The 24,468-nt window shown below is 53.3% G+C and overlaps 5 protein-coding genes across 5 annotated transcripts; all 5 read right to left on the reverse strand.

Annotated features, from left to right (window-relative positions):
• Positions 1 to 382: 382 nt before the first annotated feature.
• Positions 383 to 2,974, reverse strand: LOC147002654 (uncharacterized). Its single transcript, XM_085842565.1, has 2 exons — positions 2,125 to 2,974; positions 383 to 1,578 (listed from the first exon to the last, which is right to left on the reverse strand). Exons 1-2 carry the CDS (start codon positions 2,972 to 2,974, stop codon positions 383 to 385), a joined length of 2,046 nt encoding a protein of 681 aa, XP_085698691.1.
• Positions 2,975 to 6,099: 3,125 nt separating this feature from the next.
• On the reverse strand, positions 6,100 to 8,691 carry LOC147002655 (uncharacterized). The gene is made up of 2 exons (XM_085842566.1): positions 6,846 to 8,691; positions 6,100 to 6,299 (listed from the first exon to the last, which is right to left on the reverse strand). Exons 1-2 carry the CDS (start codon positions 8,689 to 8,691, stop codon positions 6,100 to 6,102), a joined length of 2,046 nt encoding a protein of 681 aa, XP_085698692.1.
• Positions 8,692 to 11,800: 3,109 nt separating this feature from the next.
• On the reverse strand, positions 11,801 to 13,846 carry LOC147002656 (uncharacterized). The gene has a single exon (XM_085842567.1). The coding sequence runs from the start codon at positions 13,844 to 13,846 to the stop codon at positions 11,801 to 11,803; it is 2,046 nt and encodes a 681-aa protein (XP_085698693.1).
• A 3,124-nt stretch (positions 13,847 to 16,970) lies between these two features.
• LOC147002657 (uncharacterized) lies at positions 16,971 to 19,016 on the reverse strand. The gene has a single exon (XM_085842568.1). It carries the CDS (start codon positions 19,014 to 19,016, stop codon positions 16,971 to 16,973), a length of 2,046 nt encoding a protein of 681 aa, XP_085698694.1.
• A 3,131-nt stretch (positions 19,017 to 22,147) lies between these two features.
• On the reverse strand, positions 22,148 to 24,193 carry LOC147002658 (uncharacterized). The gene has a single exon (XM_085842569.1). It carries the CDS (start codon positions 24,191 to 24,193, stop codon positions 22,148 to 22,150), a length of 2,046 nt encoding a protein of 681 aa, XP_085698695.1.
• Between the last annotated feature and the right edge of the window lie 275 nt (positions 24,194 to 24,468).

Raw genomic sequence — 24,468 nt, forward strand, 5'->3', positions numbered from 1 at the left:
GGTAGTGTGTGTCCTCTGTAGTTAAACCTAGTCCTAGTGTCCCGTGTGATTTCCTAGGATCCACTGGAGACAGTCACTAGGTGTGGCCCTGCTTTTGGGGTTATCTTTAGGCTCCTTGTTGTTGAGGAGTCACTATTGGTCTCTCCGTCTGTCCCTGTAGCAGAGTCTCTCACTTTGTCAAGGCTGATTTCCTAATCCCCGGGCCCTGGAGGCAGCACTTCATTATTATCCACACCTGCCAACCATCCTTATAGTTAGCGAGACACTTTGCATTTCGGGAAGTCCCTGGAGTTGGGTTTTGGATGCACATCCTTCCTTGCTGGGATGGGTACCTTCTCCAGTTCCAAATCTGGTCTCTTCAGGACTTTGACCTCTGGGGTTTCTAGAAGCAAGGGCTACTGTCGGGGAGACACAGCATATCTAGAAGAGTCTGATATTCTTCTGGAGTGAGAGGCAGCTCAGGTGTCGTGTCCATTTGCTCCCCTGTTTCCTCCACATTCACAGGGGCAGGCCCCTGCTCCTCAAGTTGGACTTCGGTCAGCAGTTGATCAAGGAAGAGTTCCAGGGGGTCCGTGTTCCCACCTTGAGTGGGGGCCTGTGCTTGGCCTGGTCCAGAGTGCTGTGCCACTTGGGGAGGCTGGGACTCTCTGCTGAAGGTTGGCCAGATGCTAGGGACCGAGGTATCCATGCCCGAATTTGTTGCTTCATCCAGGGGCAGTAAGCTGTCCTGGGAACCTTCATGCTCCCTGCTGCCAGGATTTCTACCCCAGTCCAGTGGGGCTGGCACGTGCTCTTCCTTTGGGACTTCGTCAAGCAGTTGGTCAAGGAGGAGTTCCACAGGGCCTGTGCTGTGCGCTTGAGTGCGGGCATCGCCTTGGCCCGCTCCACAGGGCTGTGCCACTTGGGAAGGCTGGGACTCTCTGCAGAAGGAGGGTGCGTCACTGGGGCATGAAGTATCCATGCCTGTGCTTCCTGCTTCTTCCTGTGGCCAAAAGCTATCCCAGGAACCTTCATGCACCCTGCCACCAGGACCTCCGTCCAAATTCAGAGGGGCTGGAGCATGGTCTTCTACTTGGACTTCATCCAGCTGTTGATAGAGGAAGAGCTCCAGGGGATCCGTGTTCCCACCTTGAGTGGGGGCCTGTGCTTGGCATGGTCCAGAGGGCTGAGCCACTTGGGGAGGCTGGGACTCTCTGCAGAAGCTTGGCCAGATACTAGGGATGCAGGTATCCATGCCCGAATTTTCTGCTTCATCCAGGGGCAGTAAGCTGTCCTGGGAACCTTCATGCTCCCTGCTGCCAGGATTTCTACCCCAATCCAGTGGGGCTGGCACATGCTCTTCCTTTGGGACTTCGTCTAGCAGTTGGTCAAGGAGGAGTTCTACAGGGCCTGTGCTGTCTGCTTGAGTGCGGGCATCTTCTTGGCCCGCTCCACAGGGCTGTGCCACTTGGGAAGGCTGGGACTCTCTGCAGAAGGAGGGTGCGTCGCTGGGGCTTGAAGTATCCATGCCTGTACTTCCTGCTTCTTCCTGTGGCCAAAAGCTATCCCAGGAACCTTCATGCACCCTGCCACCAGGACCTCCGTCCAAATTCAGAAGGGCTGGAGCATGGTCTTCTACTTGGACTTCATCCAGCTGTTGATAGAGGAAAAGCTCCAGGGGATCGGTGTTCCCACCTTGAGTGGGGGCCAGTTCTTGGCATGGTCCAGAGTGCTGTGCCACTTGGGGAGGCTGGGACTCTCTGCAGAAGCTTGGCCAGATACTAGGGATGGAGGTATCCATGCCTGAATTTTCTGCTTCATCCAGGGGCAGTAAGCTGTCCTGGGAACCTTCATGCTCCCTGCTGCCAGGATTTCTACCCCAGTCCAGTGGGGCTGGCACATGCTCTTCCTTTGGGACTTTGTCCAGCAGTTGATCAAGGAGGAGTTCCACAGGCCCTGTGCTGTCTGTTTGAGTGCGGGCATCGCCTTGGCCCGCTCCACAGGGCTGTGCCACTTGGGAAGGCTGGGACTCTCTGCAGAAGGAGGGTGCGTCACTGGGGCATGAAGTATCCATGCCTGTGCTTCCTGCTTCTTCCTGTGGCCAAAAGCTATCCCAGGAACCTTCATGCACCCTGCCACCAGGACCTCCGTCCAAATTCAGAGGGGCTGGAGCATGCTCTTCTACTTGGACTTCATCCAGCAGTTGATCAAGAAGGAGTTCCAGAGAGCCTGCGTTGCCTCCTTGAGTGGGGGCCTCTTGTTGGCCTGCTCCACGGGGCTGTGCCACTTGGGAAGGCTGGGACTCTCCGCAGAAGGAGGGCAAGTCGCTAGGGCTCGAGGTATCCATGCCCGTACTTCCTGCTTCTTCCTGTGGCAACAAGCTCTCCTGGGCACCTTCATGCTCTCTGTCTTGCAGACCTGCAGGGGCCCCATGCGACCCTTGTGAAGCCAGCAAGTTTTGATCTTGAGCTGTGGGCCTGCCCGTCTTGTGGCGCTGCCGAGCTCTTCGGTTTTGAAACCATATGTGGATCGTGTCCTCGGGCAACCCTGTCTCACGCGCCAGCTCCTCCCTGGTAGCAAAGCCTGGTCGTGGGTTCCTCACAAAGGCTTGCCCTAGGATCCTGCGCTGTAGCAAGGTGAGTCGAGTGCGAGGCCTTCTGCTGGATGAGCGCACGCCTCTACCCTGTGGCCTGGATCCAAGCTCTCCCTGGAGCTGTGGCGAGGCTAGCCGGCTGGAGCCTCTGATGGACCTCTTTGAGGCATGCCCCTCCTCTCCACTGCGATTCCTGCGGTTCTGATACCACACGCGGATGCGGCAATCTGAGACCCCTATTCGCTGGGCCAGATCCTTCCTCTCCTTGAAGCTCAGGTATCTCTTCTTCTTGAAAGCTGATTGCAGGGCCTCCTCTTGCCAGTCCTGCCAAACCGTCTTCCTGCGCCGCCGGGATTCCCCTGCCACACCACTGCCACCAACAGGGCTGCCAGCTTCTGCCATGGTGCCAATGACAGCCTCCCAGGAGTCCTCACCTTGGGAGGATCTACTCAGGACCGCTCCAGAACAAATACAAGCTGCAGCAAATGCCTGCAGAGTGGCTGTGACCACGGCCCCTTAAATACCCCTGCCTCTGCTCAGGTAGTCCCGCCCACTACCTACCAGTTAGGCGCCTTGGGCTACAGAACATGCCTACCCCTTCTTCCAGGTGCTGCCAAGAAGCGCCACGCCTGCCATGCCTGCCGCCAGACATCAGGGCACCAGGAGGCAGACCTCAAGCGTCCTTGCCACACCTGCCAAGCCTGGCACCTGACATCGGGGCACCAGGAGGCAGACCTCACGCATCCTCTGACACTCAGCAAAGTCTCCCCAAAGGCTCCTCATCCCTGGCAAGCCATGGGATCGCCATTCTAGAACCACACCCAGGGAGCACACAAGAGACAGAGGACTCGCCATTCCCATCAGCCATATCATTCATTGACTGGCAGGTGGCAGAGGTACCAGGACATCTATGAGAAGGGGAGCAGTCTTCAGTAAAGCTTGGGAAATTGCACTCAGCCTTCCAGGAATCCCAAGCCCTATGGAAGCCATGTTCATTTCATCCCATCCGGATTCAATCAGCTTACAAAGACAAGACCTCCCACTGACCATCCCAACCTCATGGTCACAGATCCAAAGACATCACCACCTCCAGCCTATCTCTAGAGTGTTTCAGACCCCCTTCCTTGGCTTTCCAAGTCTGACCCTGCTGTGGGGACAAGAGGGAACATCACCTGTACTGAGATCAAAATGAAACTCTAACAGCCCCCCAGGCACCTGGCAGCAACACACAGAGACAATTGTGAACAGGCACACCCTCAGACCACACACACACATACATGCACGCACACACGTACACACACACATGCACACACACACACACACACACACACACACACACACACACACACATGCTCGCAAATATCCTAATGGAGGAGAAAGTCACGACCATGGATGGGGTTAGGGGCAGAGGAAGACACGAAGAGAGAGACAATCACAGATGTGGAGAGAAGGGGGAAGGGATTTAGGCACAGAGGGTGGAGGGTGGTAGGGAGAGAGTGACAGAGTGCAGAAGGAAGGGAAGAATGGATAGAGAGAGATAGGGAAGTAGAAAGGTAGAAAGTGGATGGAAGGGAGGGAGTGCATATGGGAGGGTAGAGGGATGGGAAGAGAGACAGAGAGTGGAAGAGATGGTGAAATGGAGGCAAGGAGGGAAATGGGAGGGGGAACAAAAGAGAAATGGAGGGAGAGAGAGAGACAGAGACAGACACACGGACAGAGACACAGAGAGAGGGAGACACCTTACAATGTTTTTCTTTCACAGATTATATGAAAAGGAGCCTGGAAGCCCAGCAGTGGTGGCGCATGTCTTTAATCCCAGCACTTGGGAGGCAGAGGCAGGCAGATTCCTGAGTTCCAGGCCAGCCTGGTCTACGAAGTGAATTCCAGGACAGCCACAGCTATACAGAGAAACCCTGTCTCAAAAAAACAAAAATAACAAACAAAAAAAAAAAAAAAGAAGAAAGGAAGAAAGAAAGAAAGAAAGAAAGAAAGAAAGAAAGAAAGAAAAAAGAAAGGAAGGAAGGAAGGAAGGAAGAAAGGAAGGAAGGAAGAAAGAAAGAAAAGGAGCCTGGAAGCTTGAAATACCAGTAGGTTGTGCACTTTCTATGGAGCAGGGTGAATAAAAGAGTTGATCGTCTTCTTGCATGTGCTGTGTTTGCTGGGGGTATGTTCTGTGCTCTTAGATCTCTGGAGTTAGCCTTGAACACTGGAGACACTTCAAATAAGTTGTCCTGAGGTGATCGCCATCAAATGAGAGACTGTTTTGTCCTGCTGGCATGCCATAAGGCTCTCTGTAGAATTGTAGGTCATTGTAGATGGTAAACATACCATGCCCTCCAATGTGGGTCAAGGATCAACTTGGAGCTCCATGTAAACAGCATGACCTTGAAGACTTGGTAATCTCAAGATCAAAAGAGGGATTAGGGAGGGTGCTGGGGATTAATCCCATCAGGAGCAGAAAGACCTCCAGATTGATTTAGGCACGCATGGATGAATGGTTGGATAGATGGATGAATGGATGGATGAAGAATGGACTGATGGCTGTGTTTCAAGTTGGGAAAAAGATGTTCACACCTAGCTGCACTGTATTCCCAAGATGATCATCTTTACAAGGTTATGCCTTACACATTCTTCTTTCAGTTGACATTCCACCTGCTTGTTACTAGATCAAGCAAGCCCGTCTCTCCACTGGACACAGCCCAGCCTTCCTTGTTCTCTCCCCTTCCTACCTGGCCTCTCTGCATCCCTCCTGAATACCTTCCTATGTCTTTCATCCCTTTTAAATGGAAAGCTCATGCACAATCTCCGGGTACAACAAAACAGCCTATTCACCCCACCCCTCATCCCACAAAACAGCACACATACACACAAACAAATTTTGTCAAAACCAGTAAACTTTATTGAAAGCAATGGAAACAAACTACACAAAACCAAACCAAACCCAACAAAGCCAATCCCCCCTCCCAAAAGAAAGAGAAAAACAAAAGAAAAAGAAAGTGAAAAAGAAAACAACCAAAAGACCTATGAGTAGCAGATATGAAAGGACGGGCTTGTAAATCCTTGCACAGCTCTGCACAAAGCATCTGTAAGGATAGCAGCAGTCCATATAACCCAGGGAAGGAGTCCATTCTCCCCATTGCCCTAGGGTAGTGTGTGTCCTCTGTAGTTAAACCTAGTCCTAGTGTCCCGTGTGATTTCCTAGGATCCACTGGAGACAGTCACTAGGTGTGGCCCTGCTTTTGGGGTTATCTTTAGGCTCCTTGTTGTTGAGGAGTCACTATTGGTCTCTCCGTCTGTCCCTGTAGCAGAGTCTCTCACTTTGTCAAGGCTGATTTCCTAATCCCCGGGCCCTGGAGGCAGCACTTCATTATTATCCACACCTGCCAACCATCCTTATAGTTAGCGAGACACTTTGCATTTCGGGAAGTCCCTGGAGTTGGGTTTTGGATGCACATCCTTCCTTGCTGGGATGGGTACCTTCTCCAGTTCCAAATCTGGTCTCTTCAGGACTTTGACCTCTGGGGTTTCTAGAAGCAAGGGCTACTGTCGGGGAGACACAGCATATCTAGAAGAGTCTGATATTCTTCTGGAGTGAGAGGCAGCTCAGGTGTCGTGTCCATTTGCTCCCCTGTTTCCTCCACATTCACAGGGGCAGGCCCCTGCTCCTCAAGTTGGACTTCGGTCAGCAGTTGATCAAGGAAGAGTTCCAGGGGGTCCGTGTTCCCACCTTGAGTGGGGGCCTGTGCTTGGCCTGGTCCAGAGTGCTGTGCCACTTGGGGAGGCTGGGACTCTCTGCTGAAGGTTGGCCAGATGCTAGGGACCGAGGTATCCATGCCCGAATTTGTTGCTTCATCCAGGGGCAGTAAGCTGTCCTGGGAACCTTCATGCTCCCTGCTGCCAGGATTTCTACCCCAGTCCAGTGGGGCTGGCACGTGCTCTTCCTTTGGGACTTCGTCAAGCAGTTGGTCAAGGAGGAGTTCCACAGGGCCTGTGCTGTGCGCTTGAGTGCGGGCATCGCCTTGGCCCGCTCCACAGGGCTGTGCCACTTGGGAAGGCTGGGACCCTCTGCAGAAGGAGGGTGCGTCACTGGGGCATGAAGTATCCATGCCTGTACTTCCTGCTTCTTCCTGTGGCCAAAAGCTATCCCAGGAACCTTCATGCACCCTGCCACCAGGACCTCCGTCCAAATTCAGAAGGGCTGGAGCATGGTCTTCTACTTGGACTTCATCCAGCTGTTGATAGAGGAAGAGCTCCAGGGGATCCGTGTTCCCACCTTGAGTGGGGGCCTGTGCTTGGCATGGTCCAGAGGGCTGAGCCACTTGGGGAGGCTGGGACTCTCTGCAGAAGCTTGGCCAGATACTAGGGATGCAGGTATCCATGCCCGAATTTTCTGCTTCATCCAGGGGCAGTAAGCTGTCCTGGGAACCTTCATGCTCCCTGCTGCCAGGATTTCTACCCCAATCCAGTGGGGCTGGCACATGCTCTTCCTTTGGGACTTCGTCTAGCAGTTGGTCAAGGAGGAGTTCTACAGGGCCTGTGCTGTCTGCTTGAGTGCGGGCATCTTCTTGGCCCGCTCCACAGGGCTGTGCCACTTGGGAAGGCTGGGACTCTCTGCAGAAGGAGGGTGCGTCGCTGGGGCTTGAAGTATCCATGCCTGTACTTCCTGCTTCTTCCTGTGGCCAAAAGCTATCCCAGGAACCTTCATGCACCCTGCCACCAGGACCTCCGTCCAAATTCAGAAGGGCTGGAGCATGGTCTTCTACTTGGACTTCATCCAGCTGTTGATAGAGGAAGAGCTCCAGGGGATCGGTGTTCCCACCTTGAGTGGGGGCCAGTTCTTGGCATGGTCCAGAGTGCTGTGCCACTTGGGGAGGCTGGGACTCTCTGCAGAAGCTTGGCCAGATACTAGGGATGGAGGTATCCATGCCTGAATTTTCTGCTTCATCCAGGGGCAGTAAGCTGTCCTGGGAACCTTCATGCTCCCTGCTGCCAGGATTTCTACCCCAGTCCAGTGGGGCTGGCACATGCTCTTCCTTTGGGACTTTGTCCAGCAGTTGATCAAGGAGGAGTTCCACAGGCCCTGTGCTGTCTGTTTGAGTGCGGGCATCGCCTTGGCCCGCTCCACAGGGCTGTGCCACTTGGGAAGGCTGGGACTCTCTGCAGAAGGAGGGTGCGTCACTGGGGCATGAAGTATCCATGCCTGTGCTTCCTGCTTCTTCCTGTGGCCAAAAGCTATCCCAGGAACCTTCATGCACCCTGCCACCAGGACCTCCGTCCAAATTCAGAGGGGCTGGAGCATGCTCTTCTACTTGGACTTCATCCAGCAGTTGATCAAGAAGGAGTTCCAGAGAGCCTGCGTTGCCTCCTTGAGTGGGGGCCTCTTGTTGGCCTGCTCCACGGGGCTGTGCCACTTGGGAAGGCTGGGACTCTCCGCAGAAGGAGGGCAAGTCGCTAGGGCTCGAGGTATCCATGCCCGTACTTCCTGCTTCTTCCTGTGGCAACAAGCTCTCCTGGGCACCTTCATGCTCTCTGTCTTGCAGACCTGCAGGGGCCCCATGCGACCCTTGTGAAGCCAGCAAGTTTTGATCTTGAGCTGTGGGCCTGCCCGTCTTGTGGCGCTGCCGAGCTCTTCGGTTTTGAAACCATATGTGGATCGTGTCCTCGGGCAACCCTGTCTCACGCGCCAGCTCCTCCCTGGTAGCAAAGCCTGGTCGTGGGTTCCTCACAAAGGCTTGCCCTAGGATCCTGCGCTGTAGCAAGGTGAGTCGAGTGCGAGGCCTTCTGCTGGATGAGCGCACGCCTCTACCCTGTGGCCTGGATCCAAGCTCTCCCTGGAGCTGTGGCGAGGCTAGCCGGCTGGAGCCTCTGATGGACCTCTTTGAGGCATGCCCCTCCTCTCCACTGCGATTCCTGCGGTTCTGATACCACACGCGGATGCGGCAATCTGAGACCCCTATTCGCTGGGCCAGATCCTTCCTCTCCTTGAAGCTCAGGTATCTCTTCTTCTTGAAAGCTGATTGCAGGGCCTCCTCTTGCCAGTCCTGCCAAACCGTCTTCCTGCGCCGCCGGGATTCCCCTGCCACACCACTGCCACCAACAGGGCTGCCAGCTTCTGCCATGGTGCCAATGACAGCCTCCCAGGAGTCCTCACCTTGGGAGGATCTACTCAGGACCGCTCCAGAACAAATACAAGCTGCAGCAAATGCCTGCAGAGTGGCTGTGACCACGGCCCCTTAAATACCCCTGCCTCTGCTCAGGTAGTCCCGCCCACTACCTACCAGTTAGGCGCCTTGGGCTACAGAACATGCCTACCCCTTCTTCCAGGTGCTGCCAAGAAGCGCCACGCCTGCCATGCCTGCCGCCAGACATCAGGGCACCAGGAGGCAGACCTCAAGCGTCCTTGCCACACCTGCCAAGCCTGGCACCTGACATCGGGGCACCAGGAGGCAGACCTCACGCATCCTCTGACACTCAGCAAAGTCTCCCCAAAGGCTCCTCATCCCTGGCAAGCCATGGGATCGCCATTCTAGAACCACACCCAGGGAGCACACAAGAGACAGAGGACTCGCCATTCCCATCAGCCATATCATTCATTGACTGGCAGGTGGCAGAGGTACCAGGACATCTATGAGAAGGGGAGCAGTCTTCAGTAAAGCTTGGGAAATTGCACTCAGCCTTCCAGGAATCCCAAGCCCTATGGAAGCCATGTTCATTTCATCCCATCCGGATTCAATCAGCTTACAAAGACAAGACCTCCCACTGACCATCCCAACCTCATGGTCACAGATCCAAAGACATCACCACCTCCAGCCTATCTCTAGAGTGTTTCAGACCCCCTTCCTTGGCTTTCCAAGTCTGACCCTGCTGTGGGGACAAGAGGGAACATCACCTGTACTGAGATCAAAATGAAACTCTAACAGCCCCCCAGGCACCTGGCAGCAACACACAGAGACAATTGTGAACAGGCACACCCTCAGACCACACACACACATACATGCACGCACACACACACACACACACACACACACACACACACACAAACACACATGCTCGCAAATATCCTAATGGAGGAGAAAGTCACGACCATGGATGGGGTTAGGGGCAGAGGAAGACACGAAGAGAGAGACAATCACAGATGTGGAGAGAAGGGGGAAGGGATTTAGGCACAGAGGGTGGAGGGTGGTAGGGAGAGAGTGACAGAGTGCAGAAGGAAGGGAAGAATGGATAGAGAGAGATAGGGAAGTAGAAAGGTAGAAAGTGGATGGAAGGGAGGGAGTGCATATGGGAGGGTAGAGGGATGGGAAGAGAGACAGAGAGTGGAAGAGATGGTGAAATGGAGGCAAGGAGGGAAATGGGAGGGGGAACAAAAGAGAAATGGAGGGAGAGAGAGAGACAGAGACAGACACACGGACAGAGACACAGAGAGAGGGAGACACCTTACAATGTTTTTCTTTCACAGATTATATGAAAAGGAGCCTGGAAGCCCAGCAGTGGTGGCGCATGTCTTTAATCCCAGCACTTGGGAGGCAGAGGCAGGCAGATTCCTGAGTTCCAGGCCAGCCTGGTCTACGAAGTGAATTCCAGGACAGCCACAGCTATACAGAGAAACCCTGTCTCAAAAAAACAAAAATAACAAACAAAAAAAAAAAAAAAGAAGAAAGGAAGAAAGAAAGAAAGAAAGAAAGAAAGAAAGAAAGAAAGAAAGAAAAAAGAAAGGAAGGAAGGAAGGAAGGAAGAAAGGAAGGAAGGAAGAAAGAAAGAAAAGGAGCCTGGAAGCTTGAAATACCAGTAGGTTGTGCACTTTCTATGGAGCAGGGTGAATAAAAGAGTTGATCGTCTTCTTGCATGTGCTGTGTTTGCTGGGGGTATGTTCTGTGCTCTTAGATCTCTGGAGTTAGCCTTGAACACTGGAGACACTTCAAATAAGTTGTCCTGAGGTGATCGCCATCAAATGAGAGACTGTTTTGTCCTGCTGGCATGCCATAAGGCTCTCTGTAGAATTGTAGGTCATTGTAGATGGTAAACATACCATGCCCTCCAATGTGGGTCAAGGATCAACTTGGAGCTCCATGTAAACAGCATGACCTTGAAGACTTGGTAATCTCAAGATCAAAAGAGGGATTAGGGAGGGTGCTGGGGATTAATCCCATCAGGAGCAGAAAGACCTCCAGATTGATTTAGGCACGCATGGATGAATGGTTGGATAGATGGATGAATGGATGGATGAAGAATGGACTGATGGCTGTGTTTCAAGTTGGGAAAAAGATGTTCACACCTAGCTGCACTGTATTCCCAAGATGATCATCTTTACAAGGTTATGCCTTACACATTCTTCTTTCAGTTGACATTCCACCTGCTTGTTACTAGATCAAGCAAGCCCGTCTCTCCACTGGACACAGCCCAGCCTTCCTTGTTCTCTCCCCTTCCTACCTGGCCTCTCTGCATCCCTCCTGAATACCTTCCTATGTCTTTCATCCCTTTTAAATGGAAAGCTCATGCACATTCTCCGGGTACAACAAAACAGCCTATTCAACCCACCCCTCATCCCACAAAACAGCACACAAACACACAAACAAATTTTGTCAAAACCAGTAAACTTTATTGAAAGCAATGGAAACAAACTACACAAAACCAAACCAAACCCAACAAAGCCAATCCCCCCTCCCAAAAGAAAGAGAAAAACAAAAGAAAAAGAAAGTGAAAAAGAAAACAACCAAAAGACCTATGAGTAGTAGATATGAAAGGACGGGCTTGTAAATCCTTGCACAGCTCTGCACAAAGCATCTGTAAGGATAGCAGCAGTCCATATAACCCAGGGAAGGAGTCCACTCTCCCCATTGCCCTAGGGTAGTGTGTGTCCTCTGTAGTTAAACCTAGTCCTAATGTCCCGTGTGATTTCCTAGGGTCCACTGGAGACAGTCACTAGGTGTGGCCCTGCTTTTGGGGTTATCTTTAGGCTCCTTGTTGTTGAGGAGTCACTATTGGTCTCTCCGTCTGTCCCTGTAGCAGAGTCTCTCACTTTGTCAAGGCTGATTTCCTAATCCCCGGGCCCTGGAGGCAGCACTTCATTATTATCCACACCTGCCAACCATCCTTATAGTTAGCGAGTCACTTTGCATTTCGGGAAGTCCCTGGAGTTGGGTTTTGGATGCACATCCTTCCTTGCTGGGATGGGTACCTCCTCCAGTTCCAAATCTGGTCTCTTCAGGACTTTGACCTCTGGGGTTTCTAGAAGCAAGGGCTACTGTCGGGGAGACACAGCATATCTAGAAGAGTCTGATATTCTTCTGGAGTGAGAGGCAGCTCAGGTGTCGTGTCCATTTGCTCCCCTGTTTCCTCCACATTCACAGGGGCAGGCCCCTGCTCCTCAAGTTGGACTTCGGTCAGCAGTTGATCAAGGAAGAGTTCCAGGGGGTCCGTGTTCCCACCTTGAGTGGGGGCCTGTGCTTGGCATGGTCCAGAGTGCTGTGCCACTTGGGGAGGCTGGGACTCTCTGCTGAAGGTTGGCCAGATGCTAGGGACCGAGGTATCCATGCCCGAATTTGTTGCTTCATCCAGGGGCAGTAAGCTGTCCTGGGAACCTTCATGCTCCCTGCTGCCAGGATTTCTACCCCAGTCCAGTGGGGCTGGCACGTGCTCTTCCTTTGGGACTTCGTCAAGCAGTTGATCAAGGAGGAGTTCCACAGGGCCTGTGCTGTCTGCTTGAGTGCGGGCATCGCCTTGGCCCGCTCCACAGGGCTGTGCCACTTGGGAAGGCTGGGACCCTCTGCAGAAGGAGGGTGCGTCAATGGGGCATGAAGTATCCATGCCTGTACTTCCTGCTTCTTCCTGTGGCCAAAAGCTATCCCAGGAACCTTCATGCACCCTGCCACCAGGACCTCCGTCCAAATTCAGAAGGGCTGGAGCATGGTCTTCTACTTGGACTTCATCCAGCTGTTGATAGAGGAAGAGCTCCAGGGGATCCGTGTTCCCACCTTGAGTGGGGGCCTGTGCTTGGCATGGTCCAGAGTGCTGTGCCACTTGGGGAGGCTGGGACTCTCTGCAGAAGCTTGGCCAGATACTAGGGATGAAGGTATCCATGCCCGAATTTTCTGCTTCATCCAGGGGCAGTAAGCTGTCCTGGGAACCTTCATGCTCCCTGCTGCCAGGATTTCTACCCCAGTCCAGTGGGGCTGGCACATGCTCTTCCTTTGGGACTTCGTCCAGCAGTTGATCAAGGAGGAGTTCCACAGGGCCTGTGCTGTCTGCTTGAGTGCGGGCATCGCCTTGGCCCGCTCCACAGGGCTGTGCCACTTGGGAAGGCTGGGACTCTCTGCAGAAGGAGGGTGCGTCACTGGGGCATGAAGTATCCATGCCTGTGCTTCCTGCTTCTTCCTGTGGCCAAAAGCTATCCCAGGAACCTTCATGCACCCTGCCACCAGGACCTCCGTCCAAATTCAGAGGGGCTGGAGCATGCTCTTCTACTTGGACTTCATCCAGCAGTTGATCAAGAAGGAGTTCCAGAGAGCCTGCGTTGCCTCCTTGAGTGGGGGCCTCTTGTTGGCCTGCTCCACGGGGCTGTGCCACTTGGGAAGGCTGGGACTCTCCGCAGAAGGAGGGCAAGTCGCTAGGGCTCGAGGTATCCATGCCCGTACTTCCTGCTTCTTCCTGTGGCAACAAGCTCTCCTGGGCACCTTCATGCTCTCTGTCTTGCAGACCTGCAGGGGCCCCATGCGACCCTTGTGAAGCCAGCAAGTTTTGATCTTGAGCTGTGGGCCTGCCCGTCTTGTGGCGCTGCCGAGCTCTTCGGTTTTGAAACCATATGTGGATCGTGTCCTCGGGCAACCCTGTCTCACGCGCCAGCTCCTCCCTGGTAGCAAAGCCTGGTCGTGGGTTCCTCACAAAGGCTTGCCCTAGGATCCTGCGCTGTAGCAAGGTGAGTCGAGTGCGAGGCCTTCTGCTGGATGAGCACACGCCTCTACCCTGTGGCCTGGATCCAAGCTCTCCCTGGAGCTGTGGCGAGGCTAGCCGGCTGGAGCCTCTGATGGACCTCTTTGAGGCATGCCCCTCCTCTCCACTGCGATTCCTGCGGTTCTGATACCACACGCGGATGCGGCAATCTGAGACCCCTATTCGCTGGGCCAGATCCTTCCTCTCCTTGAAGCTCAGGTATCTCTTCTTCTTGAAAGCTGATTGCAGGGCCTCCTCTTGCCAGTCCTGCCAAACCGTCTTCCTGCGCCACCGGGATTCCCCTGCCACACCACTGCCACCAACAGGGCTGCCAGCTTCTGCCATGGTGCCAATGACAGCCTCCCAGGAGTCCTCACCTTGGGAGGATCTACTCAGGACCGCTCCAGAACAAATACAAGCTGCAGCAAATGCCTGCAGAGTGGCTGTGACCACGGCCCCTTAAATACCCCTGCCTCTGCTCAGGTAGTCCCGCCCACTACCTACCAGTTAGGCGCCTTGGGCTACAGAACATGCCTACCCCTTCTTCCAGGTGCTGCCAAGAAGCGCCACGCCTGCCATGCCTGCCGCCAGACATCAGGGCACCAGGAGGCAGACCTCAAGCGTCCTTGCCACACCTGCCAAGCCTGGCACCTGACATCGGGGCACCAGGAGGCAGACCTCACGCATCCTCTGACACTCAGCAAAGTCTCCCCAAAGGCTCCTCATCCCTGGCAAGCCATGGGATCGCCATTCTAGAACCACACCCAGGGAGCACACAAGAGACAGAGGACTCGCCATTCCCATCAGCCATATCATTCATTGACTGGCAGGTGGCAGAGGTACCAGGACATCTATGAGAAGGGGAGCAGTCTTCAGTAAAGCTTGGGAAATTGCACTCAGCCTTCCAGGAATCCCAAGCCCTATGGAAGCCATGTTCATTTCATCCCATCCGGATTCAATCAGCTTACAAAGACAAGACCTCCCACTGACCATCCCAACCTCATGGTCACAGATCCAAAGACATCACCACCTCCAGCCTATCTCTAGAGTGTTTCAGACCCCCTTCCTTGGCTTTCCAAGTCTGACCCTGCTGTGGGGACAAGAGGGAACATCACCTGTACTGAGATCAAAATGAAACTCTAACAGCCCCCCAGGCACCTGGCAGCAACACACAGAGACAATTGTGAACAGGCACACCCTCAGACCACACACACACATACATGCACGCACACACGTACACACACACATGCACACACACACACACACACACACACACACACACACACACAAACACACATGCTCGCAAATATCCTAATGGAGGAGAAAGTCACGACCATGGATGGGGTTAGGGGCAGAGGAAGACACGAAGAGAGAGACAATCACAGATGTGGAGAGAAGGGGGAAGGGATTTAGGCACAGAGGGTGGAGGGTGGTAGGGAGAGAGTGACAGAGTGCAGAAGGAAGGGAAGAATGGATAGAGAGAGATAGGGAAGTAGAAAGGTAGAAAGTGGATGGAAGGGAGGGAGTGCATATGGGAGGGTAGAGGGATGGGAAGAGAGACAGAGAGTGGAAGAGATGGTGAAATGGAGGCAAGGAGGGAAATGGGAGGGGGAACAAAAGAGAAATGGAGGGAGAGAGAGAGACAGAGACAGACACACGGACAGAGACACAGAGAGAGGGAGACACCTTACAATGTTTTTCTTTCACAGATTATATGAAAAGGAGCCTGGAAGCCCAGCAGTGGTGGCGCATGTCTTTAATCCCAGCACTTGGGAGGCAGAGGCAGGCAGATTCCTGAGTTCCAGGCCAGCCTGGTCTACGAAGTGAATTCCAGGACAGCCACAGCTATACAGAGAAACCCTGTCTCAAAAAAACAAAAATAACAAACAAAAAAAAAAAAAAAGAAGAAAGGAAGAAAGAAAGAAAGAAAGAAAGAAAGAAAGAAAGAAAAAAGAAAGGAAGGAAGGAAGGAAGGAAGAAAGGAAGGAAGGAAGAAAGAAAGAAAAGGAGCCTGGAAGCTTGAAATACCAGTAGGTTGTGCACTTTCTATGGAGCAGGGTGAATAAAAGAGTTGATCGTCTTCTTGCATGTGCTGTGTTTGCTGGGGGTATGTTCTGTGCTCTTAGATCTCTGGAGTTAGCCTTGAACACTGGAGACACTTCAAATAAGTTGTCCTGAGGTGATCGCCATCAAATGAGAGACTGTTTTGTCCTGCTGGCATGCCATAAGGCTCTCTGTAGAATTGTAGGTCATTGTAGATGGTAAACATACCATGCCCTCCAATGTGGGTCAAGGATCAACTTGGAGCTCCATGTAAACAGCATGACCTTGAAGACTTGGTAATCTCAAGATCAAAAGAGGGATTAGGGAGGGTGCTGGGGATTAATCCCATCAGGAGCAGAAAGACCTCCAGATTGATTTAGGCAGCATGGATGAATGGTTGGATAGATGGATGAATGGATGGATGAAGAATGGACTGATGGCTGTGTTTCAAGTTGGGAAAAAGATGTTCACACCTAGCTGCACTGTATTCCCAAGATGATCATCTTTACAAGGTTATGCCTTACACATTCTTCTTTCAGTTGACATTCCACCTGCTTGTTACTAGATCAAGCAAGCCCGTCTCTCCACTGGACACAGCCCAGCCTTCCTTGTTCTCTCCCCTTCCTACCTGGCCTCTCTGCATCCCTCCTGAATACCTTCCTATGTCTTTCATCCCTTTTAAATGGAAAGCTCATGCACATTCTCCGGGTACAACAAAACAGCCTATTCAACCCACCCCTCATCCCACAAAACAGCACACAAACACACAAACAAATTTTGTCAAAACCAGTAAACTTTATTGAAAGCAATGGAAACAAACTACACAAAACCAAACCAAACCCAACAAAGCCAATCCCCCCTCCCAAAAGAAAGAGAAAAACAAAAGAAAAAGAAAGTGAAAAAGAAAACAACCAAAAGACCTATGAGTAGTAGATATGAAAGGACGGGCTTGTAAATCCTTGCACAGCTCTGCACAAAGCATCTGTAAGGATAGCAGCAGTCCATATAACCCAGGGAAGGAGTCCACTCTCCCCATTGCCCTAGGGTAGTGTGTGTCCTCTGTAGTTAAACCTAGTCCTAGTGTCCCGTGTGATTTCCTAGGGTCCACTGGAGACAGTCACTAGGTGTGGCCCTGCTTTTGGGGTTATCTTTAGGCTCCTTGTTGTTGAGGAGTCACTATTGGTCTCTCCGTCTGTCCCTGTAGCAGAGTCTCTCACTTTGTCAAGGCTGATTTCCTAATCCCCGGGCCCTGGAGGCAGCACTTCATTATTATCCACACCTGCCAACCATCCTTATAGTTAGCGAGACACTTTGCATTTCGGGAAGTCCCTGGAGTTGGGTTTTGGATGCACATCCTTCCTTGCTGGGATGGGTACCTTCTCCAGTTCCAAATCTGGTCTCTTCAGGACTTTGACCTCTGGGGTTTCTAGAAGCAAGGGCTACTGTCGGGGAGACACAGCATATCTAGAAGAGTCTGATATTCTTCTGGAGTGAGAGGCAGCTCAGGTGTCGTGTCCATTTGCTCCCCTGTTTCCTCCACATTCACAGGGGCAGGCCCCTGCTCCTCAAGTTGGACTTCGGTCAGCAGTTGATCAAGGAAGAGTTCCAGGGGGTCCGTGTTCCCACCTTGAGTGGGGGCCTGTGCTTGGCCTGGTCCAGAGTGCTGTGCCACTTGGGGAGGCTGGGACTCTCTGCTGAAGGTTGGCCAGATGCTAGGGACCGAGGTATCCATGCCCGAATTTGTTGCTTCATCCAGGGGCAGTAAGCTGTCCTGGGAACCTTCATGCTCCCTGCTGCCAGGATTTCTACCCCAGTCCAGTGGGGCTGGCACGTGCTCTTCCTTTGGGACTTCGTCAAGCAGTTGATCAAGGAGGAGTTCCACAGGGCCTGTGCTGTCTGCTTGAGTGCGGGCATCGCCTTGGCCCGCTCCACAGGGCTGTGCCACTTGGGAAGGCTGGGACCCTCTGCAGAAGGAGGGTGCGTCAATGGGGCATGAAGTATCCATGCCTGTACTTCCTGCTTCTTCCTGTGGCCAAAAGCTATCCCAGGAACCTTCATGCACCCTGCCACCAGGACCTCCGTCCAAATTCAGAAGGGCTGGAGCATGGTCTTCTACTTGGACTTCATCCAGCTGTTGATAGAGGAAGAGCTCCAGGGGATCCGTGTTCCCACCTTGAGTGGGGGCCTGTGCTTGGCATGGTCCAGAGTGCTGTGCCACTTGGGGAGGCTGGGACTCTCTGCAGAAGCTTGGCCAGATACTAGGGATGAAGGTATCCATGCCCGAATTTTCTGCTTCATCCAGGGGCAGTAAGCTGTCCTGGGAACCTTCATGCTCCCTGCTGCCAGGATTTCTACCCCAGTCCAGTGGGGCTGGCACATGCTCTTCCTTTGGGACTTCGTCCAGCAGTTGATCAAGGAGGAGTTCCACAGGGCCTGTGCTGTCTGCTTGAGTGCGGGCATCGCCTTGGCCCGCTCCACAGGGCTGTGCCACTTGGGAAGGCTGGGACTCTCTGCAGAAGGAGGGTGCGTCACTGGGGCATGAAGTATCCATGCCTGTGCTTCCTGCTTCTTCCTGTGGCCAAAAGCTATCCCAGGAACCTTCATGCACCCTGCCACCAGGACCTCCGTCCAAATTCAGAGGGGCTGGAGCATGCTCTTCTACTTGGACTTCATCCAGCAGTTGATCAAGAAGGAGTTCCAGAGAGCCTGCGTTGCCTCCTTGAGTGGGGGCCTCTTGTTGGCCTGCTCCACGGGGCTGTGCCACTTGGGAAGGCTGGGACTCTCTGCAGAAGGAGGGCAAGTCGCTAGGGCTCGAGGTATCCATGCCCGTACTTCCTGCTTCTTCCTGTGGCAACAAGCTCTCCTGGGCACCTTCATGCTCTCTGTCTTGCAGACCTGCAGGGGCCCCATGCGACCCTTGTGAAGCCAGCAAGTTTTGATCTTGAGCTGTGGGCCTGCCCGTCTTGTGGCGCTGCCGAGCTCTTCGGTTTTGAAACCATATGTGGATCGTGTCCTTGGGCAACCCTGTCTCACGCGCCAGCTCCTCCCTGGTAGCAAAGCCTGGTCGTGGGTTCCTCACAAAGGCTTGCCCTAGGATCCTGCGCTGTAGCAAGGTGAGTCGAGTGCGAGGCCTTCTGCTGGATGAGCGCACGCCTCTACCCTGTGGCCTGGATCCAAGCTCTCCCTGGAGCTGTGGCGAGGCTAGCCGGCTGGAGCCTCTGATGGACCTCTTTGAGGCATGCCCCTCCTCTCCACTGCGATTCCTGCGGTTCTGATACCACACGCGGATGCGGCAATCTGAGACCCCTATTCGCTGGGCCAGATCCTTCCTCTCCTTGAAGCTCAGGTATCTCTTCTTCTTGAAAGCTGATTGCAGGGCCTCCTCTTGCCAGTCCTGCCAAACCGTCTTCCTGCGCCGCCGGGATTCCCCTGCCACACCACTGCCACCAACAGGGCTGCCAGCTTCTGCCATGGTGCCAATGACAGCCTCCCAGGAGTCCTCACCTTGGGAGGATCTACTCAGGACCGCTCCAGAACAAATACAAGCTGCAGCAAATGCCTGCAGAGTGGCTGTGACCACGGCCCCTTAAATACCCCTGCCTCTGCTCAGGTAGTCCCGCCCACTACCTACCAGTTAGGCGCCTTGGGCTACAGAACATGCCTACCCCTTCTTCCGGGTGCTGCCAAGAAGCGCCACGCCTGCCATGCCTGCCGCCAGACATCAGGGCACCAGGAGGCAGACCTCAAGCGTCCTTGCCACACCTGCCAAGCCTGGCACCTGACATCGGGGCACCAGGAGGCAGACCTCACGCATCCTCTGACACTCAGCAAAGTCTCCCCAAAGGCTCCTCATCCCTGGCAAGCCATGGGATCGCCATTCTAGAACCACACCCAGGGAGCACACAAGAGACAGAGGACTCGCCATTCCCATCAGCCATATCATTCATTGACTGGCAGGTGGCAGAGGTACCAGGACATCTATGAGAAGGGGAGCAGTCTTCAGTAAAGCTTGGGGAATTGCACTCAGCCTTCCAGGAATCCCAAGCCCTATGGAAGCCATGTTCATTTCATCCCATCCGGATTCAATCAGCTTACAAAGACAAGACCTCCCACTGACCATCCCAACCTCATGGTCACAGATCCAAAGACATCACCACCTCCAGCCTATCTCTAGAGTGTTTCAGACCCCCTTCCTTGGCTTTCCAAGTCTGACCCTGCTGTGGGGACAAGAGGGAACATCACCTGTACTGAGATCAAAATGAAACTCTAACAGCCCCCCAGGCACCTGGCAGCAACACACAGAGACAATTGTGAACAGGCACACCCTCAGACCACACACACACATACATGCACGCACACACGTACACACACACATGCACACACACACAAACATACACACACACACACAAACACACATGCTCGCAAATATCCTAATGGAGGAGAAAGTCACGACCATGGATGGGGTTAGGGGCAGAGGAAGACACGAAGAGAGAGACAATCACAGATGTGGAGAGAAGCGGGAAGGGATTTAGGCACAGAGGGTGGAGGGTGGTAGGGAGAGAGTGACAGAGTGCAGAAGGAAGGGAAGAATGGATAGAGAGAGATAGGGAAGTAGGGAGGTAGAAAGTGGATGGAAGGGAGGGAGTGCATATGGGAGGGTAGAGGGATGGGAAGAGAGACAGAGAGTGGAAGAGATGGTGAAATGGAGGCAAGGAGGGAAATGGGAGGGGGAACAAAAGAGAAATGGAGGGAGAGAGAGAGACAGAGACAGACACACGGACAGAGACACAGAGAGAGGGAGACACCTTACAATGTTTTTCTTTCACAGATTATATGAAAAGGAGCCTGGAAGCCCAGCAGTGGTGGCGCATGTCTTTAATCCCAGCACTTGGGAGGCAGAGGCAGGCAGATTCCTGAGTTCCAGGCCAGCCTGGTCTACGAAGTGAATTCCAGGACAGCCACAGCTATACAGAGAAACCCTGTCTCAAAAAAACAAAAATAACAAACAGAAAAAAAAAAAGAAGAAAGGAAGAAAGAAAGAAAGAAAGAAAGAAAGAAAGAAAGAAAGAAAGAAAGAAAAAAGAAAGGAAGGAAGGAAGGAAGGAAGGAAGAAAGGAAGGAAGGAAGGAAGAAAGAAAAGGAGCCTGGAAGCTTGAAATACCAGTAGGTTGTGCACTTTCTATGGAGCAGGGTGAATAAAAGAGTTGATCGTCTTCTTGCATGTGCTGTGTTTGCTGGGGGTATGTTCTGTGCTCTTAGATCTCTGGAGTTAGCCTTGAACACTGGAGACACTTCAAATAAGTTGTCCTGAGGTGATGGCCATCAAATGAGAGACTGTTTTGTCCTGCTGGCATGCCATAAGGCTCTCTGTAGAATTGTAGGTCATTGTAGATGGTAAACATACCATGCCCTCCAATGTGGGTCAAGGATCAACTTGGAGCTCCATGTAAACAGCATGACCTTGAAGACTTGGTAATCTCAAGATCAAAAGAGGGATTAGGGAGGGTGCTGGGGATTAATCCCATCAGGAACAGAAAGACCTCCAGATTGATTTAGGCAAGCATGGATGAATGGTTGGATAGATGGATGAATGGATGGATGAAGAATGGACTGATGGCTGTGTTTCAAGTTGGGAAAAAGATGTTCACACCTAGCTGCACTGTATTCCCAAGATGATCATCTTTACAAGGTTATGCCTTACACATTCTTCTTTCAGTTGACATTCCACCTGCTTGTTACTAGATCAAGCAAGCCCGTCTCTCCACTGGACACAGCCCAGCCTTCCTTGTTCTCTCCCCTTCCTACCTGGCCTCTCTGCATCCCTCCTGAATACCTTCCTATGTCTTTCATCCCTTTTAAATGGAAAGCTCATGCACATTCTCCGGGTACAACAAAACAGCCTATTCAACCCACCCCTCATCCCACAAAACAGCACACAAACACACAAACAAATTTTGTCAAAACCAGTAAACTTTATTGAAAGCAATGGAAACAAACTACACAAAACCAAACCAAACCCAACAAAGCCAATCCCCCCTCCCAAAAGAAAGAGAAAAACAAAAGAAAAAGAAAGTGAAAAAGAAAACAACCAAAAGACCTATGAGTAGTAGATATGAAAGGACGGGCTTGTAAATCCTTGCACAGCTCTGCACAAAGCATCTGTAAGGATAGCAGCAGTCCATATAACCCAGGGAAGGAGTCCACTCTCCCCATTGCCCTAGGGTAGTGTGTGTCCTCTGTAGTTAAACCTAGTCCTAGTGTCCCGTGTGATTTCCTAGGGTCCACTGGAGACAGTCACTAGGTGTGGCCCTGCTTTTGGGGTTATCTTTAGGCTCCTTGTTGTTGAGGAGTCACTATTGGTCTCTCCGTCTGTCCCTGTAGCAGAGTCTCTCACTTTGTCAAGGCTGATTTCCTAATCCCCGGGCCCTGGAGGCAGCACTTCATTATTATCCACACCTGCCAACCATCCTTATAGTTAGCGAGTCACTTTGCATTTCGGGAAGTCCCTGGAGTTGGGTTTTGGATGCACATCCTTCCTTGCTGGGATGGGTACCTTCTCCAGTTCCAAATCTGGTCTCTTCAGGACTTTGACCTCTGGGGTTTCTAGAAGCAAGGGCTACTGTCGGGGAGACACAGCATATCTAGAAGAGTCTGATATTCTTCTGGAGTGAGAGGCAGCTCAGGTGTCGTGTCCATTTGCTCCCCTGTTTCCTCCACATTCACAGGGGCAGGCCCCTGCTCCTCAAGTTGGACTTCGGTCAGCAGTTGATCAAGGAAGAGTTCCAGGGGGTCCGTGTTCCCACCTTGAGTGGGGGCCTGTGCTTGGCCTGGTCCAGAGTGCTGTGCCACTTGGGGAGGCTGGGACTCTCTGCTGAAGGTTGGCCAGATGCTAGGGACCGAGGTATCCATGCCCGAATTTGTTGCTTCATCCAGGGGCAGTAAGCTGTCCTGGGAACCTTCATGCTCCCTGCTGCCAGGATTTCTACCCCAGTCCAGTGGGGCTGGCACGTGCTCTTCCTTTGGGACTTCGTCAAGCAGTTGATCAAGGAGGAGTTCCACAGGGCCTGTGCTGTCTGCTTGAGTGCGGGCATCGCCTTGGCCCGCTCCACAGGGCTGTGCCACTTGGGAAGGCTGGGACCCTCTGCAGAAGGAGGGTGCGTCAATGGGGCATGAAGTATCCATGCCTGTACTTCCTGCTTCTTCCTGTGGCCAAAAGCTATCCCAGGAACCTTCATGCACCCTGCCACCAGGACCTCCGTCCAAATTCAGAAGGGCTGGAGCATGGTCTTCTACTTGGACTTCATCCAGCTGTTGATAGAGGAAGAGCTCCAGGGGATCCGTGTTCCCACCTTGAGTGGGGGCCTGTGCTTGGCATGGTCCAGAGTGCTGTGCCACTTGGGGAGGCTGGGACTCTCTGCAGAAGCTTGGCCAGATACTAGGGATGAAGGTATCCATGCCCGAATTTTCTGCTTCATCCAGGGGCAGTAAGCTGTCCTGGGAACCTTCATGCTCCCTGCTGCCAGGATTTCTACCCCAGTCCAGTGGGGCTGGCACATGCTCTTCCTTTGGGACTTCGTCCAGCAGTTGATCAAGGAGGAGTTCCACAGGGCCTGTGCTGTCTGCTTGAGTGCGGGCATCGCCTTGGCCCGCTCCACAGGGCTGTGCCACTTGGGAAGGCTGGGACTCTCTGCAGAAGGAGGGTGCGTCACTGGGGCATGAAGTATCCATGCCTGTGCTTCCTGCTTCTTCCTGTGGCCAAAAGCTATCCCAGGAACCTTCATGCACCCTGCCACCAGGACCTCCGTCCAAATTCAGAGGGGCTGGAGCATGCTCTTCTACTTGGACTTCATCCAGCAGTTGATCAAGAAGGAGTTCCAGAGAGCCTGCGTTGCCTCCTTGAGTGGGGGCCTCTTGTTGGCCTGCTCCACGGGGCTGTGCCACTTGGGAAGGCTGGGACTCTCTGCAGAAGGAGGGCAAGTCGCTAGGGCTCGAGGTATCCATGCCCGTACTTCCTGCTTCTTCCTGTGGCAACAAGCTCTCCTGGGCACCTTCATGCTCTCTGTCTTGCAGACCTGCAGGGGCCCCATGCGACCCTTGTGAAGCCAGCAAGTTTTGATCTTGAGCTGTGGGCCTGCCCGTCTTGTGGCGCTGCCGAGCTCTTCGGTTTTGAAACCATATGTGGATCGTGTCCTCGGGCAACCCTGTCTCACGCGCCAGCTCCTCCCTGGTAGCAAAGCCTGGTCGTGGGTTCCTCACAAAGGCTTGCCCTAGGATCCTGCGCTGTAGCAAGGTGAGTCGAGTGCGAGGCCTTCTGCTGGATGAGCACACGCCTCTACCCTGTGGCCTGGATCCAAGCTCTCCCTGGAGCTGTGGCGAGGCTAGCCGGCTGGAGCCTCTGATGGACCTCTTTGAGGCATGCCCCTCCTCTCCACTGCGATTCCTGCGGTTCTGATACCACACGCGGATGCGGCAATCTGAGACCCCTATTCGCTGGGCCAGATCCTTCCTCTCCTTGAAGCTCAGGTATCTCTTCTTCTTGAAAGCTGATTGCAGGGCCTCCTCTTGCCAGTCCTGCCAAACCGTCTTCCTGCGCCGCCGGGATTCCCCTGCCACACCACTGCCACCAACAGGGCTGCCAGCTTCTGCCATGGTGCCAATGACAGCCTCCCAGGAGTCCTCACCTTGGGAGGATCTACTCAGGACCGCTCCAGAACAAATACAAGCTGCAGCAAATGCCTGCAGAGTGGCTGTGACCACGGCCCCTTAAATACCCCTGCCTCTGCTCAGGTAGTCCCGCCCACTACCTACCAGTTAGGCGCCTTGGGCTACAGAACATGCCTACCCCTTCTTCCGGGTGCTGCCAAGAAGCGCCACGCCTGCCATGCCTGCCGCCAGACATCAGGGCACCAGGAGGCAGACCTCAA

Source organism: Mus caroli, unplaced genomic scaffold, assembly GCF_978045245.1.
Source record: "Mus caroli unplaced genomic scaffold, Mus_caroli_1 scaffold_9, whole genome shotgun sequence".
NCBI classification, from domain to species: Eukaryota; Metazoa; Chordata; class Mammalia; order Rodentia; family Muridae; genus Mus; species Mus caroli.

What these genes read in the sequence shown, in the direction of transcription:
- LOC147002656 (XM_085842567.1), bottom strand. Translation starts at nt 13,846, where the DNA reads ATGGCAGAAGCTGGCAGCCCTGTTGGTGGCAGTGGTGTGGCAGGGGAA.
- LOC147002657 (XM_085842568.1), bottom strand. Translation starts at nt 19,016, where the DNA reads ATGGCAGAAGCTGGCAGCCCTGTTGGTGGCAGTGGTGTGGCAGGGGAA.
- LOC147002655 (XM_085842566.1), bottom strand. Translation starts at nt 8,691, where the DNA reads ATGGCAGAAGCTGGCAGCCCTGTTGGTGGCAGTGGTGTGGCAGGGGAA. An exon ending in AGCACAGGCCCCCACTCAAG is followed by an intron (nt 6,300 to 6,845) that starts GTGGGAACACGG and finishes CCCCCACTCAAG; the next exon opens with GTGGGAACACGGACCCCCTG.
- LOC147002654 (XM_085842565.1), bottom strand. Translation starts at nt 2,974, where the DNA reads ATGGCAGAAGCTGGCAGCCCTGTTGGTGGCAGTGGTGTGGCAGGGGAA. An exon ending in CCCTCTGAATTTGGACGGAG is followed by an intron (nt 1,579 to 2,124) that starts GTCCTGGTGGCA and finishes ATTTGGACGGAG; the next exon opens with GTCCTGGTGGCAGGGTGCAT.
- LOC147002658 (XM_085842569.1), bottom strand. Translation starts at nt 24,193, where the DNA reads ATGGCAGAAGCTGGCAGCCCTGTTGGTGGCAGTGGTGTGGCAGGGGAA.